Here is a 23,999-nt window from a genome sequence, read left to right on the forward strand (position 1 = left end):
GTACAGTATGTGGAAAGTAATGTGTCAGATCAGTTGGATCATCAGGGTCTGAAATGAATCAAAATACTGTAGTTTTATTCAGTTTTATTCAACTGGAGCCTCTTCTTGAACTTGGGCAATATTTATTTACAACTGTATTTTCTAATTTTCATAATATCAATGACTCAAATCAAAGGCAAAATATTCATTTTACATTATCATTTTGTTTTCACTTATTACACCTATTAATATTTCTCAACCAGGAAAAGCTAAATAAGTAATAAATAACTGTAAATGTTATAGAAGATGAGGCACTGGATTAGTTAAAATACAGCAATTAAAACTCACCAAAACTATTTGTACGGCAATATGAACAGCAATGTTTGTAGCATCTCTGACTAATGTAATGAGAAAGAAATCATCTCTATTTATACTGCAGCACAACTGTCAATAATAATATACACACATAAAGTGAGGCGTCATTCTTATTTTTTTTCATTTTCATTGTATTTTTCTTCTTTTGTAATGGCATATTTTTGATAGTTTCTGAAAAAGTTACGTTCAGTTTTATAAAAGTTACCTTCATTTTTTTTTTAAGCAAATATAATTCCATATAAATCATCCATTCTAGTTTAAAGACTAGAACCAAGTAACTTGGGAACATGGTTTTTGATTTAACTTTTTTTTTTTTATATATATATATTTTGTCAGACAGTCTCTTTCAATGGTGCAACAAACAGACAAACCAAACCTAATGGAAGAAGAAACATTCCAGTAGAAATTTTAAAGAAACTGTATTGAAACCATCAAAATGACATAAAATTATTCAAAGGAAACTCTTTTTCCAAAATACAGTTAAATATACTAGGCCTTTCCGCCATACATGAGCCCTTTTCAGAAGTTGTGAATAACCACAGGCTGACGTAACTGATGGCAGGTCACCTCGTCTATGTACAGGGAGTTAGTCTTGACCTGGATCTCCTCCTCTAGACTCAACTGGCGTCTTGCTAGAGCTTTCAGTTCCATCTCTGACAGTTTAAGTGCCTCGGTCAGCCTAGTGGAGAGACATAGTAGATCTTTTTTTTTTTTGGAGACTCACACACACGCACACACACACACAGTTTTTCTGTGAATTGTGGGGACTTTCCATAGACTTCTATTACCTTTATACTGAACAAACAATATTTTTTATTACCTAACCCTAAACCTACCCTTTACAGAAACCCTTTGCATTGTTACACTTCCAGGTTTTCATTTTCCTTGGGTTTACTATATTTGTGGGGACATTTGGTACCCACAATGTAGCATAAACAAGAACACACACATACATAAACACACACACACACACACACACACACACACACACACATATATATATATATATATATATATATATATATTTACACACACACACACACATTTCCCTTACCTCCCAATGTGGTTTGTGAGCTCCTTGACCTCTTCCAGCAGTCGGATCTGAGCCGGGTCATGGCAGAGCTCAACACTGGGCCTTTGGCTGCGAGAGGATAGTCGAGTCTGAGCTAGTTTGAGTGGAGCTTCTTTCTCTGCGACTGCCACACATAGAGACTCCAGATTTTTCTCCTGATTTGCTATCTCTCCTAGCAGCTTTAAGAGAGCACACAGACATACCAAAGTAGTCAGATTATAACCTAAAAAAAACTAGAATGAAGCCCTATAAAAATATCCTGGATGTTACATACAAGATTAAATTGAAATTGATCTTAATTACTCAATTAAATGCTTAACATACATTTTTGACTTGAATTTTCAATGCACAATAGGCTATATTATTGTCAAATATTATTCAATTATTTGAATTTAGTCATGGCCTAACACTCACTCAAATATTTTTCTCTCACTCTTCGATATTTAAAGATTAAATAATATTTAATATAAAATAGATACAAATATTTAATATTTAATAACATTGTTAAATATAATTTTAACAAATCTATATTTTTCATAATATATATTATGATGTTGCTGTGCCTGAACTCACTAGTAGAAATTATTTTATACTACAAGTGCAACTGACCTCATTGAGCTGGTTCTCAAGCTGTGTTTTGGCAGATTTGGTCTCCTCTATGCGGAGCTCAAAAGCCCTCCCCGTGGCCTCATACTGTCTGCGCATGTCTGTAGCCGTTTGCTCAAGTAGACTGTCCACGAGAGCTCTCAGAGAAAGAGAGTTGTTCTTCTCCTTCTCGGCTGTGCTAATGTTTAAGATGCAGAGGCTCTCCCACTCCTCCGGAGTCACTGCAGTTCTGGAAATAATAAAAGGGCTAAATTTACTGTATATATACAGAAGGAAAATATGGAAAACCTTCTCTTAACATATAAGTAGCATTATAGAAACGTTTCTTACCCAGCACTGCTAAAATCTGAATTGCCTCGGTTTAAATTGGTTGATGCATTAGTGAGAAGAGCACAGAAATCATCAATGTGCTCAGCCTGAAATTTGTCCTGCAGGTCTTTTTCCAGATGGTATTTCACTGAACGAATGAGCCTGAAAAACACATGAAAAATGTGCAAAGTAAAATAAATTTTTTACCAAGCATTTTTTATTAAATAACATATATAATGCAAGGGTTTAGTGCCATATTTTAAAACACTTTTCAGTTTCTCATCATAGTCATCATATTTTATTGTTTTATTTAATAATTGTTTATTTGTGAATTGTTATCATCATCATCATTTATTTCATTAATATTTTATTTATTTGTTTGTTTATTTCAGCTTTGACAGATGCTTCCACATTAAACATCAAGAATAATTTGATTCTTTAGATATGACCCCTTAACTTAGTCTGTTTATTCCCAATTGAGTCTCTTCAATGTCCCACGGACCTGATCTGCTCATTGATCTGCTCCAGTGTTCGCTGAAGCAGGACCATCACTCCTTCAATCACCTCCTTCTCCTTCAACAGCTCCTCTTCCACCTCATCATGCACAAGGTCAATTGCCACCCGCTTCTGTCTGTGGAACAGACGTAGTTCAAAAAGATGGCATTTATTTGCAATGTAAAAGTCTTTGTTGATTCTTTTAATCAATTTGGTTGTGTAGGTCATGTAAAACTCTTCTACTGGTGGGGCTCTACAGTGAGAAGTACCTCTCGGTCAGACATTGCAAAGTCACTTGGAAAGGCTCAGAGCAGCTTTCTAAGGCTCTTTCCACACGACTCTTGAAAATGATGAGGGTCTCTATCTCCTGCACCATCTCCTCAAACTTCTGGTCCAGTTCTTGCCTCCAGAATTTGATGTCCTGGATTCTCTGCTCTGAAGAGGAGATGCAAGACTCAATTGTTTGCACATTATTATGGAAATAATAATGAATAAATAAACAATAATAAATGATATAATACATAATAATAATAATGATAAATAAATGAATAATAATACAAATAATGATGAATAAACACTTGAACGAGCTGTGTTTAACCAAGTCTCTGTCTAACAGCAACCAGTCTGGTTTCAGAAGTGGACATTCAATCGAGACTGCCTTGCTCTCAGTTGATGAGACCCTAAGACTGGCAAGAACGGATTCCAAATCTTAAATGCTTATCTTGATGGATCTGTCTGCTGCTTTTGACTGGGTTAACGACAAGATCCCCCTGTCAACCCTATTGGAAAGGGGCATCCCAAGAACCGCACTCCAGTGGTTTGTGTTTTAACTCTCAGATAGGTCCTTCAAAGTATCTTGGAGAGCTGAGGTGTCAAAGTCACAGCATCTAACTACTGGTGTGCCTCAGGGCACTGTTCTTGGACCACTTCTCTTCTCTTTCTACATGGCATCACTAGGTACTGTCATTCAGAAAAATAGCTTTTCATATCACTGCTATGCTGAATCTGATGACACTCAACTCTATCTCTCATTCCATCCTGAGGATCAGACGATCGCCTCTTGCATCTCAGCATGTCTAACAAACATTTCTTGCTGAAAAAAGGACCATCACCTTCAGCTCAACCTTGACAAGTCAGAACTGCTTGTGGTTCCATCAAACCCATCGTTTCATCACAATTTCACCATCCAGTTTGAGACATCAACCATAAATCATTCAAAAACAGCTAGTAACCTTGGAGTTATGATTCATGATCAGCTGATTTTCTCAGTCCACATTGCTAAAACTGCCTGGGCCTGCAGATTTGCTTTATTCAACATCAAGAAGATCAGGTCCTTTCTTTTAATTTGCACTGGCAACCAATAGTTGCTAGCATAAAATTCAAGGCATTAATATTTGCCTACAAAACCACCACTGGTTCTGCACCTCTTTGCCTAAATTCATTACTTCAGACTTTATGTGCCCTCTAGAAGCTTGTATTCTACAAGTGAATGTCACTTTATAGTGCCATCCCAAAAAGGCACAAAATCACTTTCACTAACTTTTAAATTAAATGTTCCCTCCTGGTGGACCCTTACGAAAGGAAAATATATTTACCAATATATTTCTTAAAATATATTGTGATATATTGTAATATATTATTTACCCTTTTTATTTTCTAATATTTTAGAATACATTTAATAATATATTAATAATATATTGATGATACATATATAATATATTGCAAAATATACAAATGATTGCCGCTTTCAATATATTGCAATATATTGGAAAAATATATATATATATATATATATATATATATATATATATATATATATATATATATATATATATATATATATATATATAACAATATATGCTAATATATTACATGATATTTTCCAATATACTGCAATATATTTTTGTTTCATAAGGGGAATGACCTGCCCCACTCAATCCGAGCAGAATCTTCAAGAATCAGCTAAAAATGCATATCTTCCATCTTTATTTGATACGCTAACTCTAGCACTCTATTCCAATTCTATTCTTAAATTAAAAAAAATGCCCCTTTTAGGCGCTTTGGATAAAAGCATCTGCTAAATGACTAAATGTAAATTAAACATCTGAAATAACTTCCTCTGCTCACCATTTCTATCACTAATCTCATCTTGAACTTCTTGTCTTCCTGCACCTCTAATTTTAAGGCCATTTTAACTCTTTGCATCCTGTCACATGTGTTTGCTGTATTGCATACCCAGCTTCTTTTGTGCATCCTGTTGCATGTGTTTGGTAGATTTGTCACTCTCCTCTATGAGTCTTTGACACTCCGCTGTCAGTCTCTGTGAGAGTGATCGTTGTGCCTCCGAGCTCCTGAAATGCACCTGGTTTGCATGTTTCCATTCAGATGGCAGAAACTTATCAGGGGATCCCATCAGCCGAGACATTTTTTCTAATGAGAAAATTCATTCTATGGTTAAAGTCATTGTTTTGTGAATACTATATGTGCCATTGTCTTAAACAAAGCCATTCATCGTTTTTTTAAATCTAAATAAACATTAAATAATTAGTTTTAATACGTTAAACGTAAATAAAGTGTGTTACCTGTCAACTGCTGCCAATCTGCCGGCTAGTAAACACACTGTTGCTATGGCAACGAAACGTTTTAAAGCTAGAGGGCGGCAGACCACATTTATTTTTCATGATTGAAAACGAGACTCAAAACATTTACAGATAAAAATATTTTAAACAAAGTAAATAACTTTAAAAAAAATTACATTTAGGAATACTTTTAAAAAATTACATTTAGGAATAATTTATAAACAGGATCTCTATTTATCAGCCTAGTTTGTCATTTTTATTAGTAGTTATTAGTTAATCAATAAAATAATTAAACAAACAATTTTCATTGTTTAATTAAACACAATTTTATTTCATGTCATCAGTAAGCATTTGTAGTTGTTTAGAAATTAAAAAAGCTCTTAATTTAAAGAAGAATTGTCTCTTACAGGTTTTATAACACTTTAACAAAAAAACATTCTTAAGCCAAAAGAGGGCATATTTGGTTCGACAAATGTCTGCTTATATTTAACATGACAGTAATATCAAACTGTACTGATCACAAACATACACTGGATCATTTCTGTATATCCTTCAATTATCACATGTGCAATGACAATAGAGATGAATCTAATCTAATTATCCACACACAATTACAGTGAGACACAAATATTATTATAATACCACTTCGGCGTGAGTTATAGACATGAATAGATTCACAAATTAAACATGTGCCATAAAAGTACTCAATTAAATTGTGCAAATACAGCCTTTTCTTGACAGTGTAACTGTCTGCATAGGTTTGAATGGAATGAGAAAACAAGTACAGAAGCCATAAACACTCAAATTCTGAAATACAGTAGACTAATAAACATTTTGTTTATAAAAAAAAACGTTACAAGACAAATGTATACTAAATGTTTTGAGGGAATGTTTTAATAGTAAGGCTGAGGTGTTAAATTATTCATTTAACCATTAATTAAATTAAATACTGGTATGCTTTTCTTAATTTGTAACAACCTTTTTTTTTTTTTTGAAAGACTTTTAAGAACCGATTTCAAGAATTACAGTATACATTTAAATCTGCTTAATTAAGATAACACACTCTATTTGGGACCTGTCCCATCAACTGGCTGCGATTTAAAATAAACTGGCTGTAATTCATAATATTTCTTTAATTAAAATAAACACACACTACATCACATACAAGTAAAACCTCAAATAAATTTTTGATTAAAATTGCACTTGCTTGAATTCACAGGTATGTTTGGTTTGACAACTAGGCTGCATATGATATCATATAAACCATCGTACAATTTAAACCTGGTCTTAACTGGCTACAGTTTCATCTAGTTTGTTGATATTTTCAGGCACTAAACCCTCTTCAATCACGCTCTGGATTCCTGCACCTTTAAATCAATTGAAAAACAATAGAAAACCCTTCAAAAGCCATAATAGTGATATATTTATACACAAAAATACTATATAACAAATAGTATATAGACTCTCTCTATCTTTATATATGCACAGTGTATTATGATGTGTGCATGATATAAATATAATATAGATATAAAATATTACTCACCTTAAAAGGTTGACTAATACCCACAATGCACTGCAAGCTGCTGCTGTAATAGCACAGCACACATTCTCCCCCAAGAACAGGAATTTCATTTTTTTTCACATAAACCTGTGATCAGAGAAAATATAATTTACTACATGGTTGCTTATGTGACAAAAACCAATTGCTTGATGGTTTTAAAGATACACAGACAGCAAAAGTTGCATACTTGGAAGAGCCCCTCCGTTAAAGACACCTGGTCATCCTTCACCCAGGTGTACGTGATATAGTCTGAAGCGCTTTTAAAACCAACCTGTGAAGTGACAAGCACATGGTCTAAAATATTAACAACACCCTGGATAACATTAGTTCACAATATCACTACTGTAACCATACATGATTATACAGTTATTTTTGGTCTGTGACCTTATCAGAACAGACCACATTTTGGGAACCTCTTTTACCTTATATAAACCGATCCAATCCCAGGCACTGGAGGGATAGGACTGGAGAAGGCTGTAGGTTATGAGGCCATCAAAGCTAGCACTCCATTCTCCCGCAGCGCACACCTGCACCAATGGCGTCTCATATATCTTTCTCAACTGGTGTCAGAGAAATAAATAGTCATTATTCTTTAAAATACTACAAGAATGACTGTTTATGTTATCCAAACTCCTCCCCACCTCCAAGCGGAAGATGCCGATGACGGGCTTATGGTCACTTATTCTGTACTCCATTTTACTTGTGTAAAACTCCTGGCTCAGTTTTAGAGGGAACTCATCTTTATGATGCTCCTCCGGTTGTTTCTTTGGATCCTCTTGATTTTGACCGTCTTCATCAGCGTCTTCTGACAGTGAGGACTTTGGCTTCACTCTCCAGAGGATCCTGTCACACCATGCAGGCTTGCGTTTTTTTCCACTAGCCAATCACACAGTGAGGAAAACAAGTTTAAATCATTTAATAACATACAATAAAGTTAGTTGGTTTGAATCCCTTTTCCAGAATTGGGAGAACACTAGCATGCTTTTATATACAGCCATCATTCATTCTGTGAAAATGAATCAATGTGGCATGCTTTTCATAACCAAGAAAGTCATGTCCCAAACTAGTCACACCACATACACTAAGGACAGACAAGTGGCATATGTCTCTCTGTACATGTAAAAACTTTTCTTAAACAGTGCTTTTCAAATTAGGGTATTGATCTAAGGGATTTTAGGGGGGCTGTAGTAGATATGAGGGAAAATAACAATTTTATGAAACATTTTGATGTCGCTTACTTGAAAATATATATTACAAATAAATTTCAATTCAACTGAAAATATAAAATATTCTAATATAAGGTATAGAAAACATAATTATTTTAAAGATCTAAAGGAAAAAAACTAACATTTTGATACAAAGTAAATAAAGTTTGGGGTCAGTAATTTTTTTTTTTAATAAAATAATACTTTTACTCAGAAAGAATGTATTAAATTGATCAGACATGACAGTAAAATACATTTTTCATTTGCATTCATCGATGAAATGCTGAAAAAATTATCATGGTTTCCACAAAATATTAAACAGCACAACTGTTTACAACTTCAATAATAATGAAAATAGTTTCTCTTGTACAAAATCAGCATATTAAAATGATTTCTGAAGGATTATGTGACACTGAAGACTGGAGTAATGATACTGAAAATTCAGCTTTGCATCACAGGAATGAATTACATTTTAAACTATATTAGTTATTTTAAATGGTAATAATTTCACAATATTGCTGCTTATACTGTGTTTCTGATCAAATAAATGGTTCTTTGCTTAGTATAAGTGAATTCTTAATGAAAAATAAAAAAATAATAACATATTAAAGACCACAAACTTTCGGTAGTGGCCTTTATATTTTTATATTGTAGTCAACTAAATGACTAAATATTTTAGGAAGTTGGTCCACTACAAGAGGATCATCATAAAAAAAGAAAAAAAAGAAAAAAAAAAACTCATTAAGAATGAATAGATCAGAAAGCATTTTCACTAAGCGGGCCAAGTCATCCACATGCTTTATAACCATGTGTATTGCAAAGATCTGAACAGCTACTAGAACCGACAGCATTGAACAACAAATGATCAATACTTAAACATCTAAACTCTTTGCAACACACAACAACTATATCCAAACACAAACTTGATCTAGATGGATGTTATTAATTGATTATTTATGGTGCTTCATAGATGAATTGGTGTTACAAGACGGGATAGGACGGCACACAATGCACTGGTCTGCATTAAAGTGTGAATGAGGTCTGTCAGCTCAAGGGCAAAGAAAAAGAGCTACAAACAGGGAAGGAATGATGGTGGAATGCTAGACAAGCAAGTTCGGAAGCGCACAGGGATTTTAAAGCTTACTTAAAACCAAACCATGTCTTCTGTACCCTGCAGGGGTGAAAAAGAGCATGTGTGAACATCTGACAGTTAAAAACAGCCCCCGAGGAGGTGCTGCGGGAGATTCAGCATATTATGGTGATTACTATTGCTATGTACTGAACATGAAATCCACTTTAATTCCACAATAGAAATATATGTACTGTATAAGTAGAAAAAAAAAGACTTGACTTTATCCATCAGGAATTGGCTGTATTGTGGAAAGTGTTCTTTTCTTTTCTTTTTAAAAATAAGGTAAAAATGAATAGAATTTCAAAGGCATTTCATTTTAATGAAAGATTTTTCAGGAATAATAACTCATAATAAGACAATGAATGTGCAATAAAAAATGTATTATTGACTTTTAAACCAAATGACTACAAAAATACAGCAGGATGTATTGTGCCATTTACCTTGTGTCGTAATTATCTGAGTGCAAATCGAATTTAAAGGTGGGCTGAAAGTCTAGAGGTCCTTCTTGAAACTTCTGCAAACTAGCTTCCTTCTGCTTCATCATGGTGAGCTGGTGAGATATTGATAAGCAAAGACACAAACTAACATCACTGCATAAATTAAGCAAGTTACTATTTCTGGATTGGCAAAAACTATTTATATGTTAGTACATTTTTAATTTGCATCTATAGAAATTGTTACTACATCTATTGATCAGTACCTGATCTTTAGGCCAAAGAAGATTATAACGCTGGCTGGTGATGCACTCCCTTACAAAGAGCATCCCATGGTCCTCGATACGAAAATTCAGATCCCCAAACCAGAACACCACTCTAGAATTAATTTGCAATATAGAGCAATGTAGATAAATGATAAGAAATAAAGAACACAATCAGCCAAATTAAATCATTCACAGAAGACTGTTATGTGGTTGTTATTTATGACCGGGACTGACTTGTGATCCCAAATGCGTGGTGTGTTTTTGGTGTCAAAGGTCTGAGCATCTAGAATATACTGGAACTCATCCACCCGCTGAGAGGCGTAGTTCATGTGGGCGGTCAGGTGACAGTTCAGGAAGCAGAGCATGTGACCGTAGAAGGACAGACGCATGGACACACCTCCTTTATTACCCTTTAGTTTTAAGACAATAAGGATGATTTTTCCTGCACAGCGTTTTTGTTCAATTGTCATTAGGTTTATCAAAAGCTGCATTTCTGTACTCTTACCCAGTAGCCATAGAGTCCTGTGCGGGTGTAAGTGACCTGAATGTCTCTGATAAAGGGGACGTGCTCCAGCTTGGAAAAGAAAAGTAAAAGCAGACCTTGCATCCGTATGGAGGACACCTGAATGGGCCCCAATAAATACATTTATATAATTAAATAAAATATTTAAATTATATTAAATGTATAAAACATAATAGATTTAATAAATAACACATTTTTTTTGTAATTATAGATTCTATTTATTCATTATAAGTTAATGGTAAAACTTTGTTTTTAAAAAAAAATTATTTTAGGACCAATTTTCACTATAAACTAGTTGCTTATTAGCATTCATACTACTAGCATATTGGCTGTTTATTAGTTTTTTATAAAGCACATAATAATGCCTTATTTTGTAGGACCATATTTTAGATTACTTAATCCCACCTCATACCTAAACCTAACAACTACCTTACTAATTATTAATGATCAAAAAATGTGTTTTTTATTGTGGCAAAACTCATAGTTAATAGTTACTTAATAGTGAGAACTGGTCCCTAAACTAAAGTGTAACCAAGTTCATTATACCAAATTCATTCTAGGTTAATTAAGTCAAATGTAGTAATGTAATGAAATATATAATGTATATACTGTATATTATAAATTATATTATATCACAATGTATATAATTACTGTACATATAATTTAAACTGTATAAATTTCAGTTATTTAATATTCAAATGCATTATTTCTTATTTAAACTTAAATACATCATTATATAAATTGTAATAATTGACATTAAAAATATAAATTGATTATATAATCGTTATTACATATACATACATATATATATATATATATATATACAGGGTTATATATACAGGGTTTATACAGAGATTCTTAAATTGAATTTACTACCTTTTTACCACCTATTTTACTACCATCACAATATTTTTACTACCAACACGGCTTCAAACTTCAACTGTAGCAGTGTTAAGTGTTAAGTAAAGTGACAAGTAAAGACATGAAATATCTTTCCAAAATGAATTAATAACATATTTAATCACAATTTAATGAGGCAATTATGACTTAATTTCAACACTGGGAGGGAGAGATAGAGAACCAGAGAGAGCGAGAAAGAGATAGTCAGGAGAGGTTCTGTAGGTGTATGTGAGTGTGTATATGTGTTAGGGCAAGTGAGTGAGCTACATTCAAGTAAGAGGGAACTCTACCATAGGACTTGGATTAATCAAGATATCACAACAGGCCTTGGTCCATAGGATTTACTCAATATGTCAAAGAGTAACAATTACATAAAAATTAGAAGACAGACTGGACCTTTAAAATGAACAGCTACACAATGTGTAATAATAAAGTGCAATTGTACACTATAATAAAGGTATTTTATTAATAAACAAATAACTTCAACACTGGACACAAGCCAAGCACTGTCCAACACACACACACAGAGAGAGAGAGAGAGAGAGAGAGAGAGAGAGAGAGAAAACATCAAACAGAAAACACATAGCCTCTCTTTGAAATTAATTTTGTTTTGTATTAATTTTATCTTAATTTTAATCCGTTTCATTATTTTGTATAATCACAACACGTTCAGACATGAACCGAAACTCAGCGTAAAGGTAGCCTAGGCTACTCGCCTCACAGACCAAAACAAATTAGAAATATCCTATATCCATTATCTACAGAAAGCTCAAGATTTTCTACTTTTAAACAGAACCATTCAAAACTAAATAAAAGTAGGCTATAGGTTAATCCGTAAGAAATGCATTTTTCTCCGGCGCGTTCACTACTGCGAAGATCGTGAGTCAGTGTCAACTTCATCTTTGCAGCTGACACAGAAACATTTGTTTATTAATAAACAATTAAAATGTCAATATTTTTTACAGCGTTTAGGTGCCGTTTATATGAACGCGTCACCACTGCATGAGAGAGAGAGAGAGAGAGAGAGAGAGAGAGAGAGAGAGACACACGCAAGGTCTCTCCCTCTCTGCCGTGTGCTCGTTACTCGGTTTGCATGCGCGCTTTTGCTCGCTCGCAAACGGAAAATCTAACCGCACTTGGCGCTTGGCGCTTGGCGGGTGTTAATTTTGGACCCTGGCTGTAGGCGGGCCGTAGTTTGGAGACCCATGATATAGACCCAGTTAGATGGGGATTCGAAAATTTACTAACTCGTCAGATGACGTTTACTACTTTTTACTGGCCTTAATTTGGCATAATTTAATTTACTACCTTTTACTACCTTTTACAACCCCGCATTAACCCTGATATATATATATATATATGTATATGGTTGTATGGTGTCTCCTTTATCTATACACCTTTTACCTGTTTCTTTATTATTCTCAGGTAGGTAATGAAAGTCGACCCTGGACAAAACTATAAGCATCTAAAAAAAAATTACAACTTGCTCAGTAGACTTACCTGTGGTCAGTTCTTACTTACAGCTCTTAAATTACTACTCTTGCAGACCATAACTTGTCAATAATAAAATACAAGTTTTATTAAAGTTAACAAAAGTTATATCAACGTACAATAGTAAAGTTACAAAATCAAGGTATAATCAGCTGGTATCAGGCATCGAGGGATACTGTGCTTGTTGTAAGTATTTTTGAAATGCTTATAGTTTTGTCCAGGGTCGACTTTCCTTGCCTACCTGAGAATAATAAAGAAACAGGTAAAAGGTGTATAGACAGAGGAGACACCATAAAACATGGCACCCCATAAAACACCATAAAACATGGTGTCTCCTTTATCTATAGACCTTTTACCTGTTTCTTTATTATTCTTTATAATGATGTATTCAAGGTATAATCAGCTGGTATCAGACGTCGAGGGATACTGAACAAGCACAGTATCCCTCGACACCTGATACCAGCTGATTATACCTTGATTTTGTAACCTTACTATTGTACTTTGATATAACTTTTGTTAACTTTAATAAAACTTGTATTTTATTATTAACAAGTTACAGTCTGCAAGAGTAGTAATTTAAGAGCCGTAAGCAAGAACTGACCACAGGTAAGTCTACTGAGCAAGTTGTAAGTATTTTTGAAATGCTTATAGTTTTGTCCAGGGTCGACTTTCCTTAACCTACCTGAGAATAATAAAGAAACCGGTAAAAGCTGTATAGATAAAGGAGACACCATAAAACTATATATATATATATATGTGTGTGTGTGTGTGTGTGTGTGTAATATATGTAATTATTTTATTAACATATTAAAATTGTTATTAAAAATTTTAAATATAATATATTATAAATTTATATATATTTTTACATAATTACATTTGTAAAAAAAAAAGTAAAAAATAATAATAATAATAATTTTCCCATTCATGTATACATGTCAGCACTGTTCTATAAATCAGTGACTAAGAAATCTAGTGGCATAATCCACTGGTTCACAGAGAATATCACATAATTAGTATGATAATGAACAAAAGCATGTTTGCATGAGTCAGCACCTTGATAAAACCCAATGGAGCCAGCGTGTTCATGAAGAGGTGACTCCAAGAGTCCTCGAAGGCCAAATCTATGACAAACTTAAGAGGTGCAGCCTTCACCTCCTGCAGCCTGAAACAGCAGCATCACAGATGTTAGGACACTCAGACCACATGCTTCTGAGGTAAGATAACGGTCATTATTTACTTTATGGTCTGTCTCTAGCTTTCAAATGCTGAAACTCACCCGATCACATAGAGGTCTGGTTTCTTCAGGGAGTTGAGATGAAGCAGAGTGTTCACATCTTCAGGAGGCTCAGCGGTGGCCACATTCCACGTGACGACGTACAACCTGTGGGTGAAAGAAAGAAATGATAGTTCTGCTAGTGTAACTCCTGTCCTCACATAACTGCTCAGATTAACAATAACACCAATTCAAGAAAATCAAAGCATTTCACACCGCAGCTTACCATCTCAAACAGCTCAATCCATTTAACTATTTTTAAGAACCAAAGGCTAACATCTAAGGTTTAAAATGTCTCATCATCTGAAGAAAGCTGAAACTTTGATTTCTCTGGAAAAACAGACAGAAAGGTGCACAGTCACCACAAAACCAAGCTAGACACCTGCTGTTAGGTTTAGGTCTGCCAGACTTGACAACAAGAGAAGTAGAAAACAAAACCTGAACTGATCTTTCTTTGGTCGGCCCGCAATCTGCCTGCAGACGAGAAAAGCCTTGTCTAATGCCACCTGGGCGTTGAGTTTATCGTCAGGGTCCAGATCATCCACGCAGGTCATGAGCACAGCCAGATGCTGTCGCACATACAGAGGACTGCTGGTGGACTCTGTGCCGGTGCTGGCCACGCTGTCAGAGCGCGATCGCAGGGTTTCGCTAAAATATTCTGAGATCTCCTCCGTGCTGAGCGACACTAGCTGGTCATGTAGAAAAAGTTGCACCTGAGTGTTATTGCGCATCTTGATAGATATTTCGTCCTGAGTTCCAGGAATGCAAAGTCAGTGGTTCCAATAATTAATAATACAGTAAAGTGTTTGATATAAGGTGTAAGGGGAGTAAAAGGAGGCTGTAGTGTAGGCAGACTTTTAGATTTAAAGATTAAAACCCTAATCTGGTTTAACAACCATTTTAAATAACAACCACTTTAATCTGGTTTAGCTCTTCGTTAATATAGTGGACAGTATCTCTGCCTGTCACGCGGAAGACTGGGGTTCGATTCCCCGACGGGGAGAGCTAGCTATTTTTTGGGAAGTCGTGGCCTAATGGTTAGAGAGTCGGACTCCCAATCGAAAGGTTGTGAGTTCGAGTCTCGGGCCGGCAGGAATTGTGGGTGGGGGGAGTGCATGTACAGTGCTCTCTCCACCTTCAATACCACGACTTAGACCCCCCAACTGCTCCCCGGGCGCCGCAGCATTAATGGCTGCCCACTGCTCCGGGTGTGTGCTCAAAGTGTGTGTGTGTGTGTTCACTGCTCTGTGTGTGTGCACTTTGGATGGGTTAAATGCAGAGCACGAGTATGGGTCACCATACTTGGCTGAATGTCATGTCACTTTCACTTTCACTTTCAAGGGCCTACGTGACCCACCCAACACAATCAATCTCTACTACAAATGTGTCCCTCAATATGCCATTTACACAATACACTGGATTAACTGTTAGAAATAAATTGTTAATTATTTCTGTTTCTCTAAAATCAGTACTTATTTTTAATACAAACAAACATCTGTTATGTGAAATAGCTTATTCAGGACAGTAATAAATAAAAAATAGCGTGCGATTTTCACATGATTTTGATTCAATTATTAACAGTTTGCACATTCTGCAAGGAGTATGAAAACTTATGAGCACAACTGTGTATATATATATATATATATATATATATATATATATATATATATATATATATATATAGTAAAGCTATTAATTATATTAGATCATATTCATCATATTTATTATTTTATACAATTATATAGTATTGTCACATACTATATAATTGTATAAAGTAATAAATATATGATGAATATGATCCTTTGAATATAAATAGTATTTGTAATTTCCTGGATGATCATAAATACTTACATGTTTCCCAGAAGACAAAATAAGTACAATTTACCTTGATCATCCAATTTAAAAAGTTTACACCCCCGTCTCTTAATGCATTGAATTGCCTTCTTGAGCATCAGTAAGTTTTAACCTAAGTCCTCAGTGTTAAAAGATGGATCTCAAAGTCACACTGTCAATGTTGGAAAGAGTTAAAGTATGCAGAAGATGCTGGAAAACCAAAAAATGTGAGAGGAGCTGGAGGAACTGCTCAGGACCAACAAGGGACTCATGAACAACTATCACAAAATATAAAAACAGCCCTATTTTCACCCAGGAAATGACACATAGTATTAAGATTCAAAGGTATGTAAACTTTTGAATGGGATCATTTTTATAAGTTCAGATTTGTCTTGTGGAGAATATGAAACATTGGTTATGTGAAATTGCTTATTCGAGACAGTACTAAATAAAAAATGACATGCAATTTTCATGATCCTTCTTTTTGCACATTCTGCAAACTTATGAGCACAACTGTATACACACACACACACACACACACACACACACACACACAATACCCCTTTTAAAAATTAGTTTGTGATAAACATTCTTGCATCATGGTAAGTATTTAAGTATATTTTTTATTTTTTACTGTACAGCTAGGAACTACAGGCCAAACTATGCAACCGGTAAACAGTTTGGATTTCCATAAACAACAGAATCCCCCACAAGAACAGAAACCTGTTGTATAACCATAGTGTGTTAAGAGTCAAAGTCAAAGTCAAAGTCACCTTTTTTTATATAGCGCTTTAAACAAAATACATTGCGTCAAAGCAACTGAACAACATTCATTTGGAAAACAGTGTCTCAATAATGCAAAATGATAGTTAAAGGCAGTTCATCACTGAATTCAGTTATGTCATCTCTGTTAAGAAAGCTAATCCCAATGTGCTTATCCCTGCTTCATGCATTCACCATTTCAGCAAACAAGAGACTAAACTGTTCACCTTCTAGAATTCTGGATGTTGAAACAGAAAAAGCACTTTAGGTCTTTAATTGACAACCTTGTGACACACATACAACACATGTTTGTGCTCCATGAGAAGATATTCTGAATGGATAATTGTATAGCAATCTGTACATTGACACAGTGGCAAAATATGTTGGAAATCCATCCAATAATGGTTTTAGGATTAAAGCCCAAATGGGGTGATTCTTGATCACTCACTATTGTGGCTTGTATAAGCCATTTGCAATAGTAAAATACATAACTTAGAATAAGAAATCATATGCTAAATAAATAATAAAATGGGATATTTACCCAAAAGTGTCCATCTTGCCGTCTTTCTCCTGCAGACTGAAAGAATTCAAAGCCTGTGACAAATCGTCCTCCATCTTCTCCAACCTGTCAAACACACGAGCACATACATACAGTCGGCATCTAGTCATAGCTGGGGGCGTGGCGAGGGTGGAGTCGGCGTGGGGGAAAACACTGCGAACATCGTGTGTATTTTAGAGCTGTTCGATTCCACAATTTTTGGAATCGATTCCGATTCCAATTCCTGGTCCAGAAATCGAATGGAATCGATTCCAATTCTTTTCCAAATCCAATTTTTATTTTTTTTTTATTAAAAGGAACCTAATCTCACCATGATGACTGCAGGATAGGTCGTATAATGTATCCTTCCTATAATATGAAGCTGAAAAAATAAATAAATTGACGATACGAAAAAAAATTTTCAGCTTTGCCCGTGAAATTAGTCATAGCCGAGCTCAGCAGGGACATGCGTTTATCGCATGAATTAAGACACGAAGGGTCTAAAATAAATGTGAACAGTTCAGCTGAATGATGAAGTTTACTTTGTATAATTTGCATAATATTAACAAACCGTACACTGAAACAAAATAACCACATCAATGACTGATAGAGCTCTGTCAATCAGATGCGCTCTCGTCCAATGATCTATGCTCGTGACGTATTATTTATATTTATCATTGGCTGATAGAAATGTTTAAAAATATATATTTTAGATGGTAATAAGATCAAGACCCTCAGTGACGTCATGATCTATTCGTTCATGCAGCGCTCAAAATTGTGGACAAGCCAATTCCACCGTAAAACAACCTCTGAATCGTTTATATACTGTATATATATATATATATATATATATATATATATATATATATATATATATATATGAAATTTTAAATAATCTTTTATCTCACAACTGTTGTAATTATGGCTTAGGTGAACTGTGGTTCTGAAACGAAAGGCTACATCCTAAAATTCAAATGATCAGTGCCGGCTCGTTTTCTTTCTGTTTATTTTCGTGAATTTAAATTTGTGCAGCCTTTGTCGGATGTAGCCTTCCTTTAGAGAGACTCCCATAGATAAGCTTTGTTGAACTGAAAAATACTCTGAATGAGGAGTCAATTCCCCTTGATGGAATCGATTCCAACCTTTGGAATCGAATCTCGATTCCCAACGCCTCGGAGTCGATTATTTTTGGAATCGATTCCCAGCCTTAGTGTATTTGAATGACAAAAATGCACATATTGAGCGCTCATTCCCAGAGACACGTAGAACAATGGTAGTCTCTTTTAACTTTAATATTCATATACACTAGTCCATATCGATATTTGATTCATTTTACAGCACTAATGTAGATGTATTCATTTAAAAATAGCCAAATTCCGTGACGTTCTGCTTTATACCGCAAGTTCTATTTTTGAACAATTCAATCGTTTTGCAAACACAGACGGGGTGAATTTATGAATGAAAGTTTACAAATTCTGACACAAAACGTGTCTATTTTTGAGCAATTCAATCGTTTTGCAAACACAGACGGGGTGAATTTATGAATGAAAGTTTAAAAATTCTGACACAAAACGTCTCCGGTTACTATCATAACCTCGGTTCTCTGAGAGGCGGGAACAAGACATTATGTCAGCTAAGACGTATATGGGAACTCTTCCCTTCTCCACTTTCACTGAAATCTTATTGGCTAACGCCAGCTGGGGACAGCTGGCCAACTGACGCAAAGCATGCAAATACTGACAGGTCAGCGGGCATTATACAATGCACGGGCGCGAAAATTACGTCAGAATCACGACTGAACACTAGCACAGCTGATCAAGCAGCGACCACAGCGGCTAACGTAATGTCTCGTTCCCGCCTCTCAGGGAACCGAGGTTACGAAAGTAACCGGAGACGTTCCCTCTCAAGGCGGTAACTCAACATTACGTCAGCTAAGACGTATATGGGAAGTGTATAAAATCCCGCCGTGAGAGCAGTGAAGATAAGCCCTGAACGGAGTCAATCACCCCCACACATAAGCAGGACAGTTCTAGCCAATGGCCGTGTCGCTAAGAGTGCTTGCATCTGATAGGCGGAACTAGACCAATGAGAAATCTGCTCCGACCCTAACAAAATTTGCATAACTTCAAGCAATAAATCGAAGTCTGCACTAACCAGGGCAGACACAACGCAATAAGCACTCAAACATGAGAGTTAAACAGAGTCGACGGCGTTTCCGGTGACTACTGCATAAACCATATAATCCATAACACAGAGTTATCAGCCATGGTAACTACTGTATAGCTGGTTATAACAGAATGAATAACACCAAAGGTACATGTGACGCTACAGAGGGTACATTCAGCTTGTAAAACCTGGCGATTGTGTTCTGGGAAGACCAGCCAGCAGCAAAACATAAATACTGGACAGACATACCTCTAGACCAGGCCCATCAGGAAGCATTTATATTGTCCTCGCAGAATGAGCTCTGATGTTGAGGGGATAATCCTTCCCCTGGCATTTGATAGCGTCCACGATCCAGTGAGAAAGTCTCTTTTTAGAAACAGCACGTGCCTTATTACATCCACCAAGCACACGAACAGCTGGTCCGACTGCGAAAGGTGGCCGAGCGATTCATATACATCCGTAAAACCCTAACAGGGTCCCGGCGCTCTTAGCATCAGCGTCACGCGAGGCTGACGGCTCAACAGATAAGGCGGGCAGGGAAACAAAACTGTGTATTGAGTGACTTCAGAACGAAACCCGGTCTCGGCCGGAGATTGACATTATAGTCGCCAGGCCCGAAACCAATGCAATATCGTTCACCAAAAACTCATGAAAGTCTCCAAGGCTTCGCCGAGGCAAGAGCAAGAAGCAAGGCAGTCTTCAGGGAAGCTCCTTAACCGCAATCGAAGCTAATGGCTCGAACGGTAGTAAGAGATAGAGCCCTCAAAACTAGAGCTAAATACCACGGCGGCACGGAGGGCGGCCATGAAGTACACAATCTCCTTGCTCTCCTGAGAAAACTGATTACCAGAGCGTGCTTACAGATCGTTTGCCCGTCAACCGGGGAACGAAAGCGGCAATAGCGGTCACATACACCTTCAGCGTGGATGGTTTCAAACTCCCGCTATCCATACTGTGCTGTAGAAAGCGGAAAACATCTGACACGGAACAGGTCCCCGGGTCAATATAAATATCCTCGCACCATTTTGTGAAAACTCCCCACTTCTGCGAGTAGCAGCGACTATTTAAAGGTGCTCGCGCCTCTGTAAGTGTGTTCAGCACTCGTGAGTGCAGAGCGTCCCGCTTATTAGTGTCCCCACAGCGGCCACGCATGAAGGTTCCACAGCTCGGGGCTGGGGTGCTATATTGTGCCGATCGCCTGAGACAGCAGGTCCTGTCTGAGGAGGATTCGCCATGGGGGAGCTATCACTAACTCTCTCAGGTCTGCGAACCAGGGCTGATTCGGCCAGTTCGGGGCCACGAGTGTAACTGACGCTCTCTCCTCCCTGATTTTGCACAACACAGGCAGAATCTTCACCGGAGGGAACGTGTAAGCATGGCTTCCGGCCAGCGCGATGTCAGAGCATCTCCCAGCAGGGGGGAGTGAGATAGCGAGAAGAACGTCTTACAGTGTGTGTTCTCGCTCGTGGCAAACAAATCCACTTCCTCCCTCCCAAATCATTAGATCTGATCCTGGGTGAAGCCTCCATCTCCTTGAGGAATCCCGTTCCTCGAAAGCATGCTCACTCCACGGTTCAAAGTACCGGGGATGTGCGACGCTCTTATGGAGATTAAGTGTCAGTCCGCCCCCACAACAGGAGACTCGCTGCCTGTTTGAATAGAGCTCTGGAGCGCACGCCGCCCTGGCGATTTATGTATGAGACCACAGACGTGTTGTCGGTTTGAATCAGTACATGTTGCGGCTCCAATTTCGAATGAAAGGCTTGCAGGGAAGGACACCGCTTGCAATTCCAAACGGTTTATGTGCCACCTTCTCTGTGACTCCAACCACAGGCCTGAGGCAGGTACGCCCAGACGCACTGCTCCCCAGCCTGAAGTAGACGCGTTCGTAGAGAAAACTCCTGGGCTGAACATATCCGTGCTGTTCCACGGTCTCCGAGTGCTGACACAACTGTGAATTACCGTATGTGCTTATGGACCGAAGACCACGCCCTCGGCGGAACTCGAGTTATAGCCAAAACTGTAGCAGCCGCAATGTAGCAGACCCAGATGGCACACTGAAGAAGCCGCCGTCATCAGTCCCAGAAGCCTCTGAAATTTCCACAGTGAAAATGACCTGCCCGGTCTGAAACAGCGCAGAGTCAATGAAATGCTCTAGAGAGAGATGGGCTTGCATCGTCATCGAGTCCAAACATATTCCCAGATATGTTACAGTCCGACTCGTAAAAACACGCTCTTCTGCATATTCACACGCAGTCCCAGCGTATCCTAACGGCGAAGCATTGTTTCCACGTGACTGATAGCACATCTCTTGAGTGGGCTAAAATCAGCCAATCGTCCAGATAATTCAACATGCGCATTCAGCTGGATCTGAGGGGAAATTTCGCTCTATCGCTCCCTCTCGAGCAGACTGAGAACTTCCTGTCCCAGAACGTTTTTTGGGCAAAGTCAGTGACGGGACCACGCCATTGAATGTTGGGTGCAAGAAATTGGATACATGCTTCTATAATAAAAATTTTACTCACACAAACATCATTTAAACACATATAGCAATCGTCACCCATAGTCACATGGGGGACATGATGCATGTGTTTTGTGGTGTTAGCACTCTCGCTCCCTCGTGAGGCCATTATAATCATAGTGAAAATGGAGAAGGGAAGAGTTCCCATATACGTCTTAGCTGACGTAATGTTGAGTTACCGCCTCGAGAGGGAACTAAGTTGTTACGTGTCTACACGCTTTTTTAAGTGGGTTTATGTTCGACACTAGGCTAACGTTGCATAGTTTTGCTTCAGGTAGAATGATAAGGCTAATTATATATGCCATGCCACTTTCTCAAACAACCTTACACTGTTTTGATAACGTTAATAATGAACACAATGTTTATATAGCCTGCCTGTGATGAAATGCCGACTGCACACATACACATGCTTAGTCTTGCTTGTAGCCATTTTGTCATCCTTTTTTGTCCGGCTCTGTATGTTTATTAGGAAGGATGTAGAACTTCAATTCATAATTTGTTAGTTTATTGGAGGTACAGAAAACGACACAGCAACTCTTAGGCGTGAAGACTTTTGCTCTGCAGAGACCTAAGTCTCATGTTTTCCCCCACCCCCACGGGCTAAATTCACATCACGTGACGGGGCGTTCCCAGACCAACCGTCTGTATCTATGCTTTTCTCAGAAACTGAGACTTAGGTCTCTGCAGAGCAAAAGTGGGCGTTTATCACCGTGTGGGTGTTTTGAAACTGATGGGTGTTTCTGAATCACCCAATCTAAATGATCCCCCTTAACCAACCCGGCCAGCCCTAAACCTAACGTCACTATTACATCAACCAATCAGGTATCATGGTGTAAAAACACCTTGATCTCGTAACTCCCATTACTTTCATGCAGAGACATATACTTGCAGAAACCTGCTTTGCATCTAATTTGCATCAAAATTCATAGTAATAAAACCGCTAAAATTCTCTTTCAAAGCTCAGAATGTCGTGTAAGACAAGTAATAATGTATATAATAATAAAAATTAATTTTATTAAAGTATATAGTATGAAGTCAGGACTATACAAAATAATGTTACATGAATGAAATACTCTCAGTACAGATTAAGGCAACACTTCTCATATCACCGTGACGTTACATGCTATGTCAAAATGATGGAACGTATTAATGAGATAATCTAGGATGAATATGTTTGAAACGGTATTCAAAGTACCTGCTGAACCTCGTTGTCTTCGCTTCCGCAGTCTTAAAGTCTCTGTGGTGTTAAACAATTATTGGAGACAAAAATATCCCTTATTATCACAACCTGTGGACTGTATTTACATGTGAGAGGGAGTGTGAATCTACACGCAAACTTCACTAACAGAACAGTACATGGCTGTTGGAAACAAAATAAAAGTCCTAGGTGCGCTACTTATGGGAGTTAATGTTACCACAGGTTTTTACTTTGATCAAATGAAACGTTTACCACATATAAAAATAAATATTTTATACTCTCCTTTTAACTTTTTAAACTATACATTTAGCATAATTTCATTCAAAATTCTTATTTGCGACAGAAAATGACACAACTTACCTTTTGTTATGCACAATTCATTGAATAATAAACATTCATTGATTTACTCATTAATTAATTTAAAATTATTTTAAATAATTGAATATGTATAATGTAATTCAACGTAATTTTAAAATAAAATACAGATGACATTTGTTTAGTAGGCCAAAAAAATTTTTTAGTACACTACTTAATAAAATTAACCTTTGCTCATTATTTTGTGTTATTTATCGTAAATTTATTTAGTTCAAAACGATTTATCTGTAAACAAATGTTTTTTTTTTCATTATGCTGTCTTAAATAAGAACCTCTTCTCTTCTGAAAATCGTTTGCAAAATTATAAATGGCTTTACTGACATTTTTATCAACATTATTTTATAACATTCAAAAAGATTCAGGATTCAGTCTCCTTGGTTGCGGCCCATGAGTTCGGTCATGCTCT

The 23,999-nt window shown here is 36.7% G+C and overlaps 1 protein-coding gene and 1 pseudogene across 1 annotated transcript; both read right to left on the reverse strand.

Annotated features, from left to right (window-relative positions):
- Window positions 1–756: 756 nt before the first annotated feature.
- On the reverse strand, window positions 757–5,437 carry tekt1 (tektin 1). The gene is made up of 8 exons (XM_052576905.1): window positions 5,419–5,437; window positions 5,072–5,266; window positions 3,106–3,271; window positions 2,844–2,972; window positions 2,363–2,503; window positions 2,036–2,261; window positions 1,409–1,605; window positions 757–1,033 (listed from the first exon to the last, which is right to left on the reverse strand). The coding sequence occupies exons 2-8, from the start codon at window positions 5,259–5,261 to the stop codon at window positions 874–876; spliced, it is 1,209 nt and encodes a 402-aa protein (XP_052432865.1). The 5' UTR covers window positions 5,262–5,266; window positions 5,419–5,437; the 3' UTR covers window positions 757–873.
- Window positions 5,438–5,716: 279 nt separating this feature from the next.
- LOC127973182 (inositol polyphosphate 5-phosphatase K-like) lies at window positions 5,717–23,365 on the reverse strand (annotated as a pseudogene).
- Window positions 23,366–23,999: the final 634 nt, after the last annotated feature.

This window comes from Carassius gibelio, chromosome B15, assembly GCF_023724105.1.
Source record: "Carassius gibelio isolate Cgi1373 ecotype wild population from Czech Republic chromosome B15, carGib1.2-hapl.c, whole genome shotgun sequence".
Classification (NCBI taxonomy): Eukaryota; Metazoa; Chordata; class Actinopteri; order Cypriniformes; family Cyprinidae; genus Carassius; species Carassius gibelio.

Bases quoted from the DNA above. Each gene is read 5' to 3' on its own strand.
- tekt1 (XM_052576905.1), bottom strand. From the start codon at position 5,261: ATGTCTCGGCTGATGGGATCCCCTGATAAGTTTCTGCCATCTGAATGG. The intron at 2,262-2,362 runs GTAAGAAACGTT...TATTATTTCCAG, and splicing joins TCAGATTTTAGCAGTGCTGG to AACTGCAGTGACTCCGGAGG. The intron at 1,606-2,035 runs GTCAGTTGCACT...GCTCTCTTAAAG, and splicing joins TTGAGAACCAGCTCAATGAG to CTGCTAGGAGAGATAGCAAA.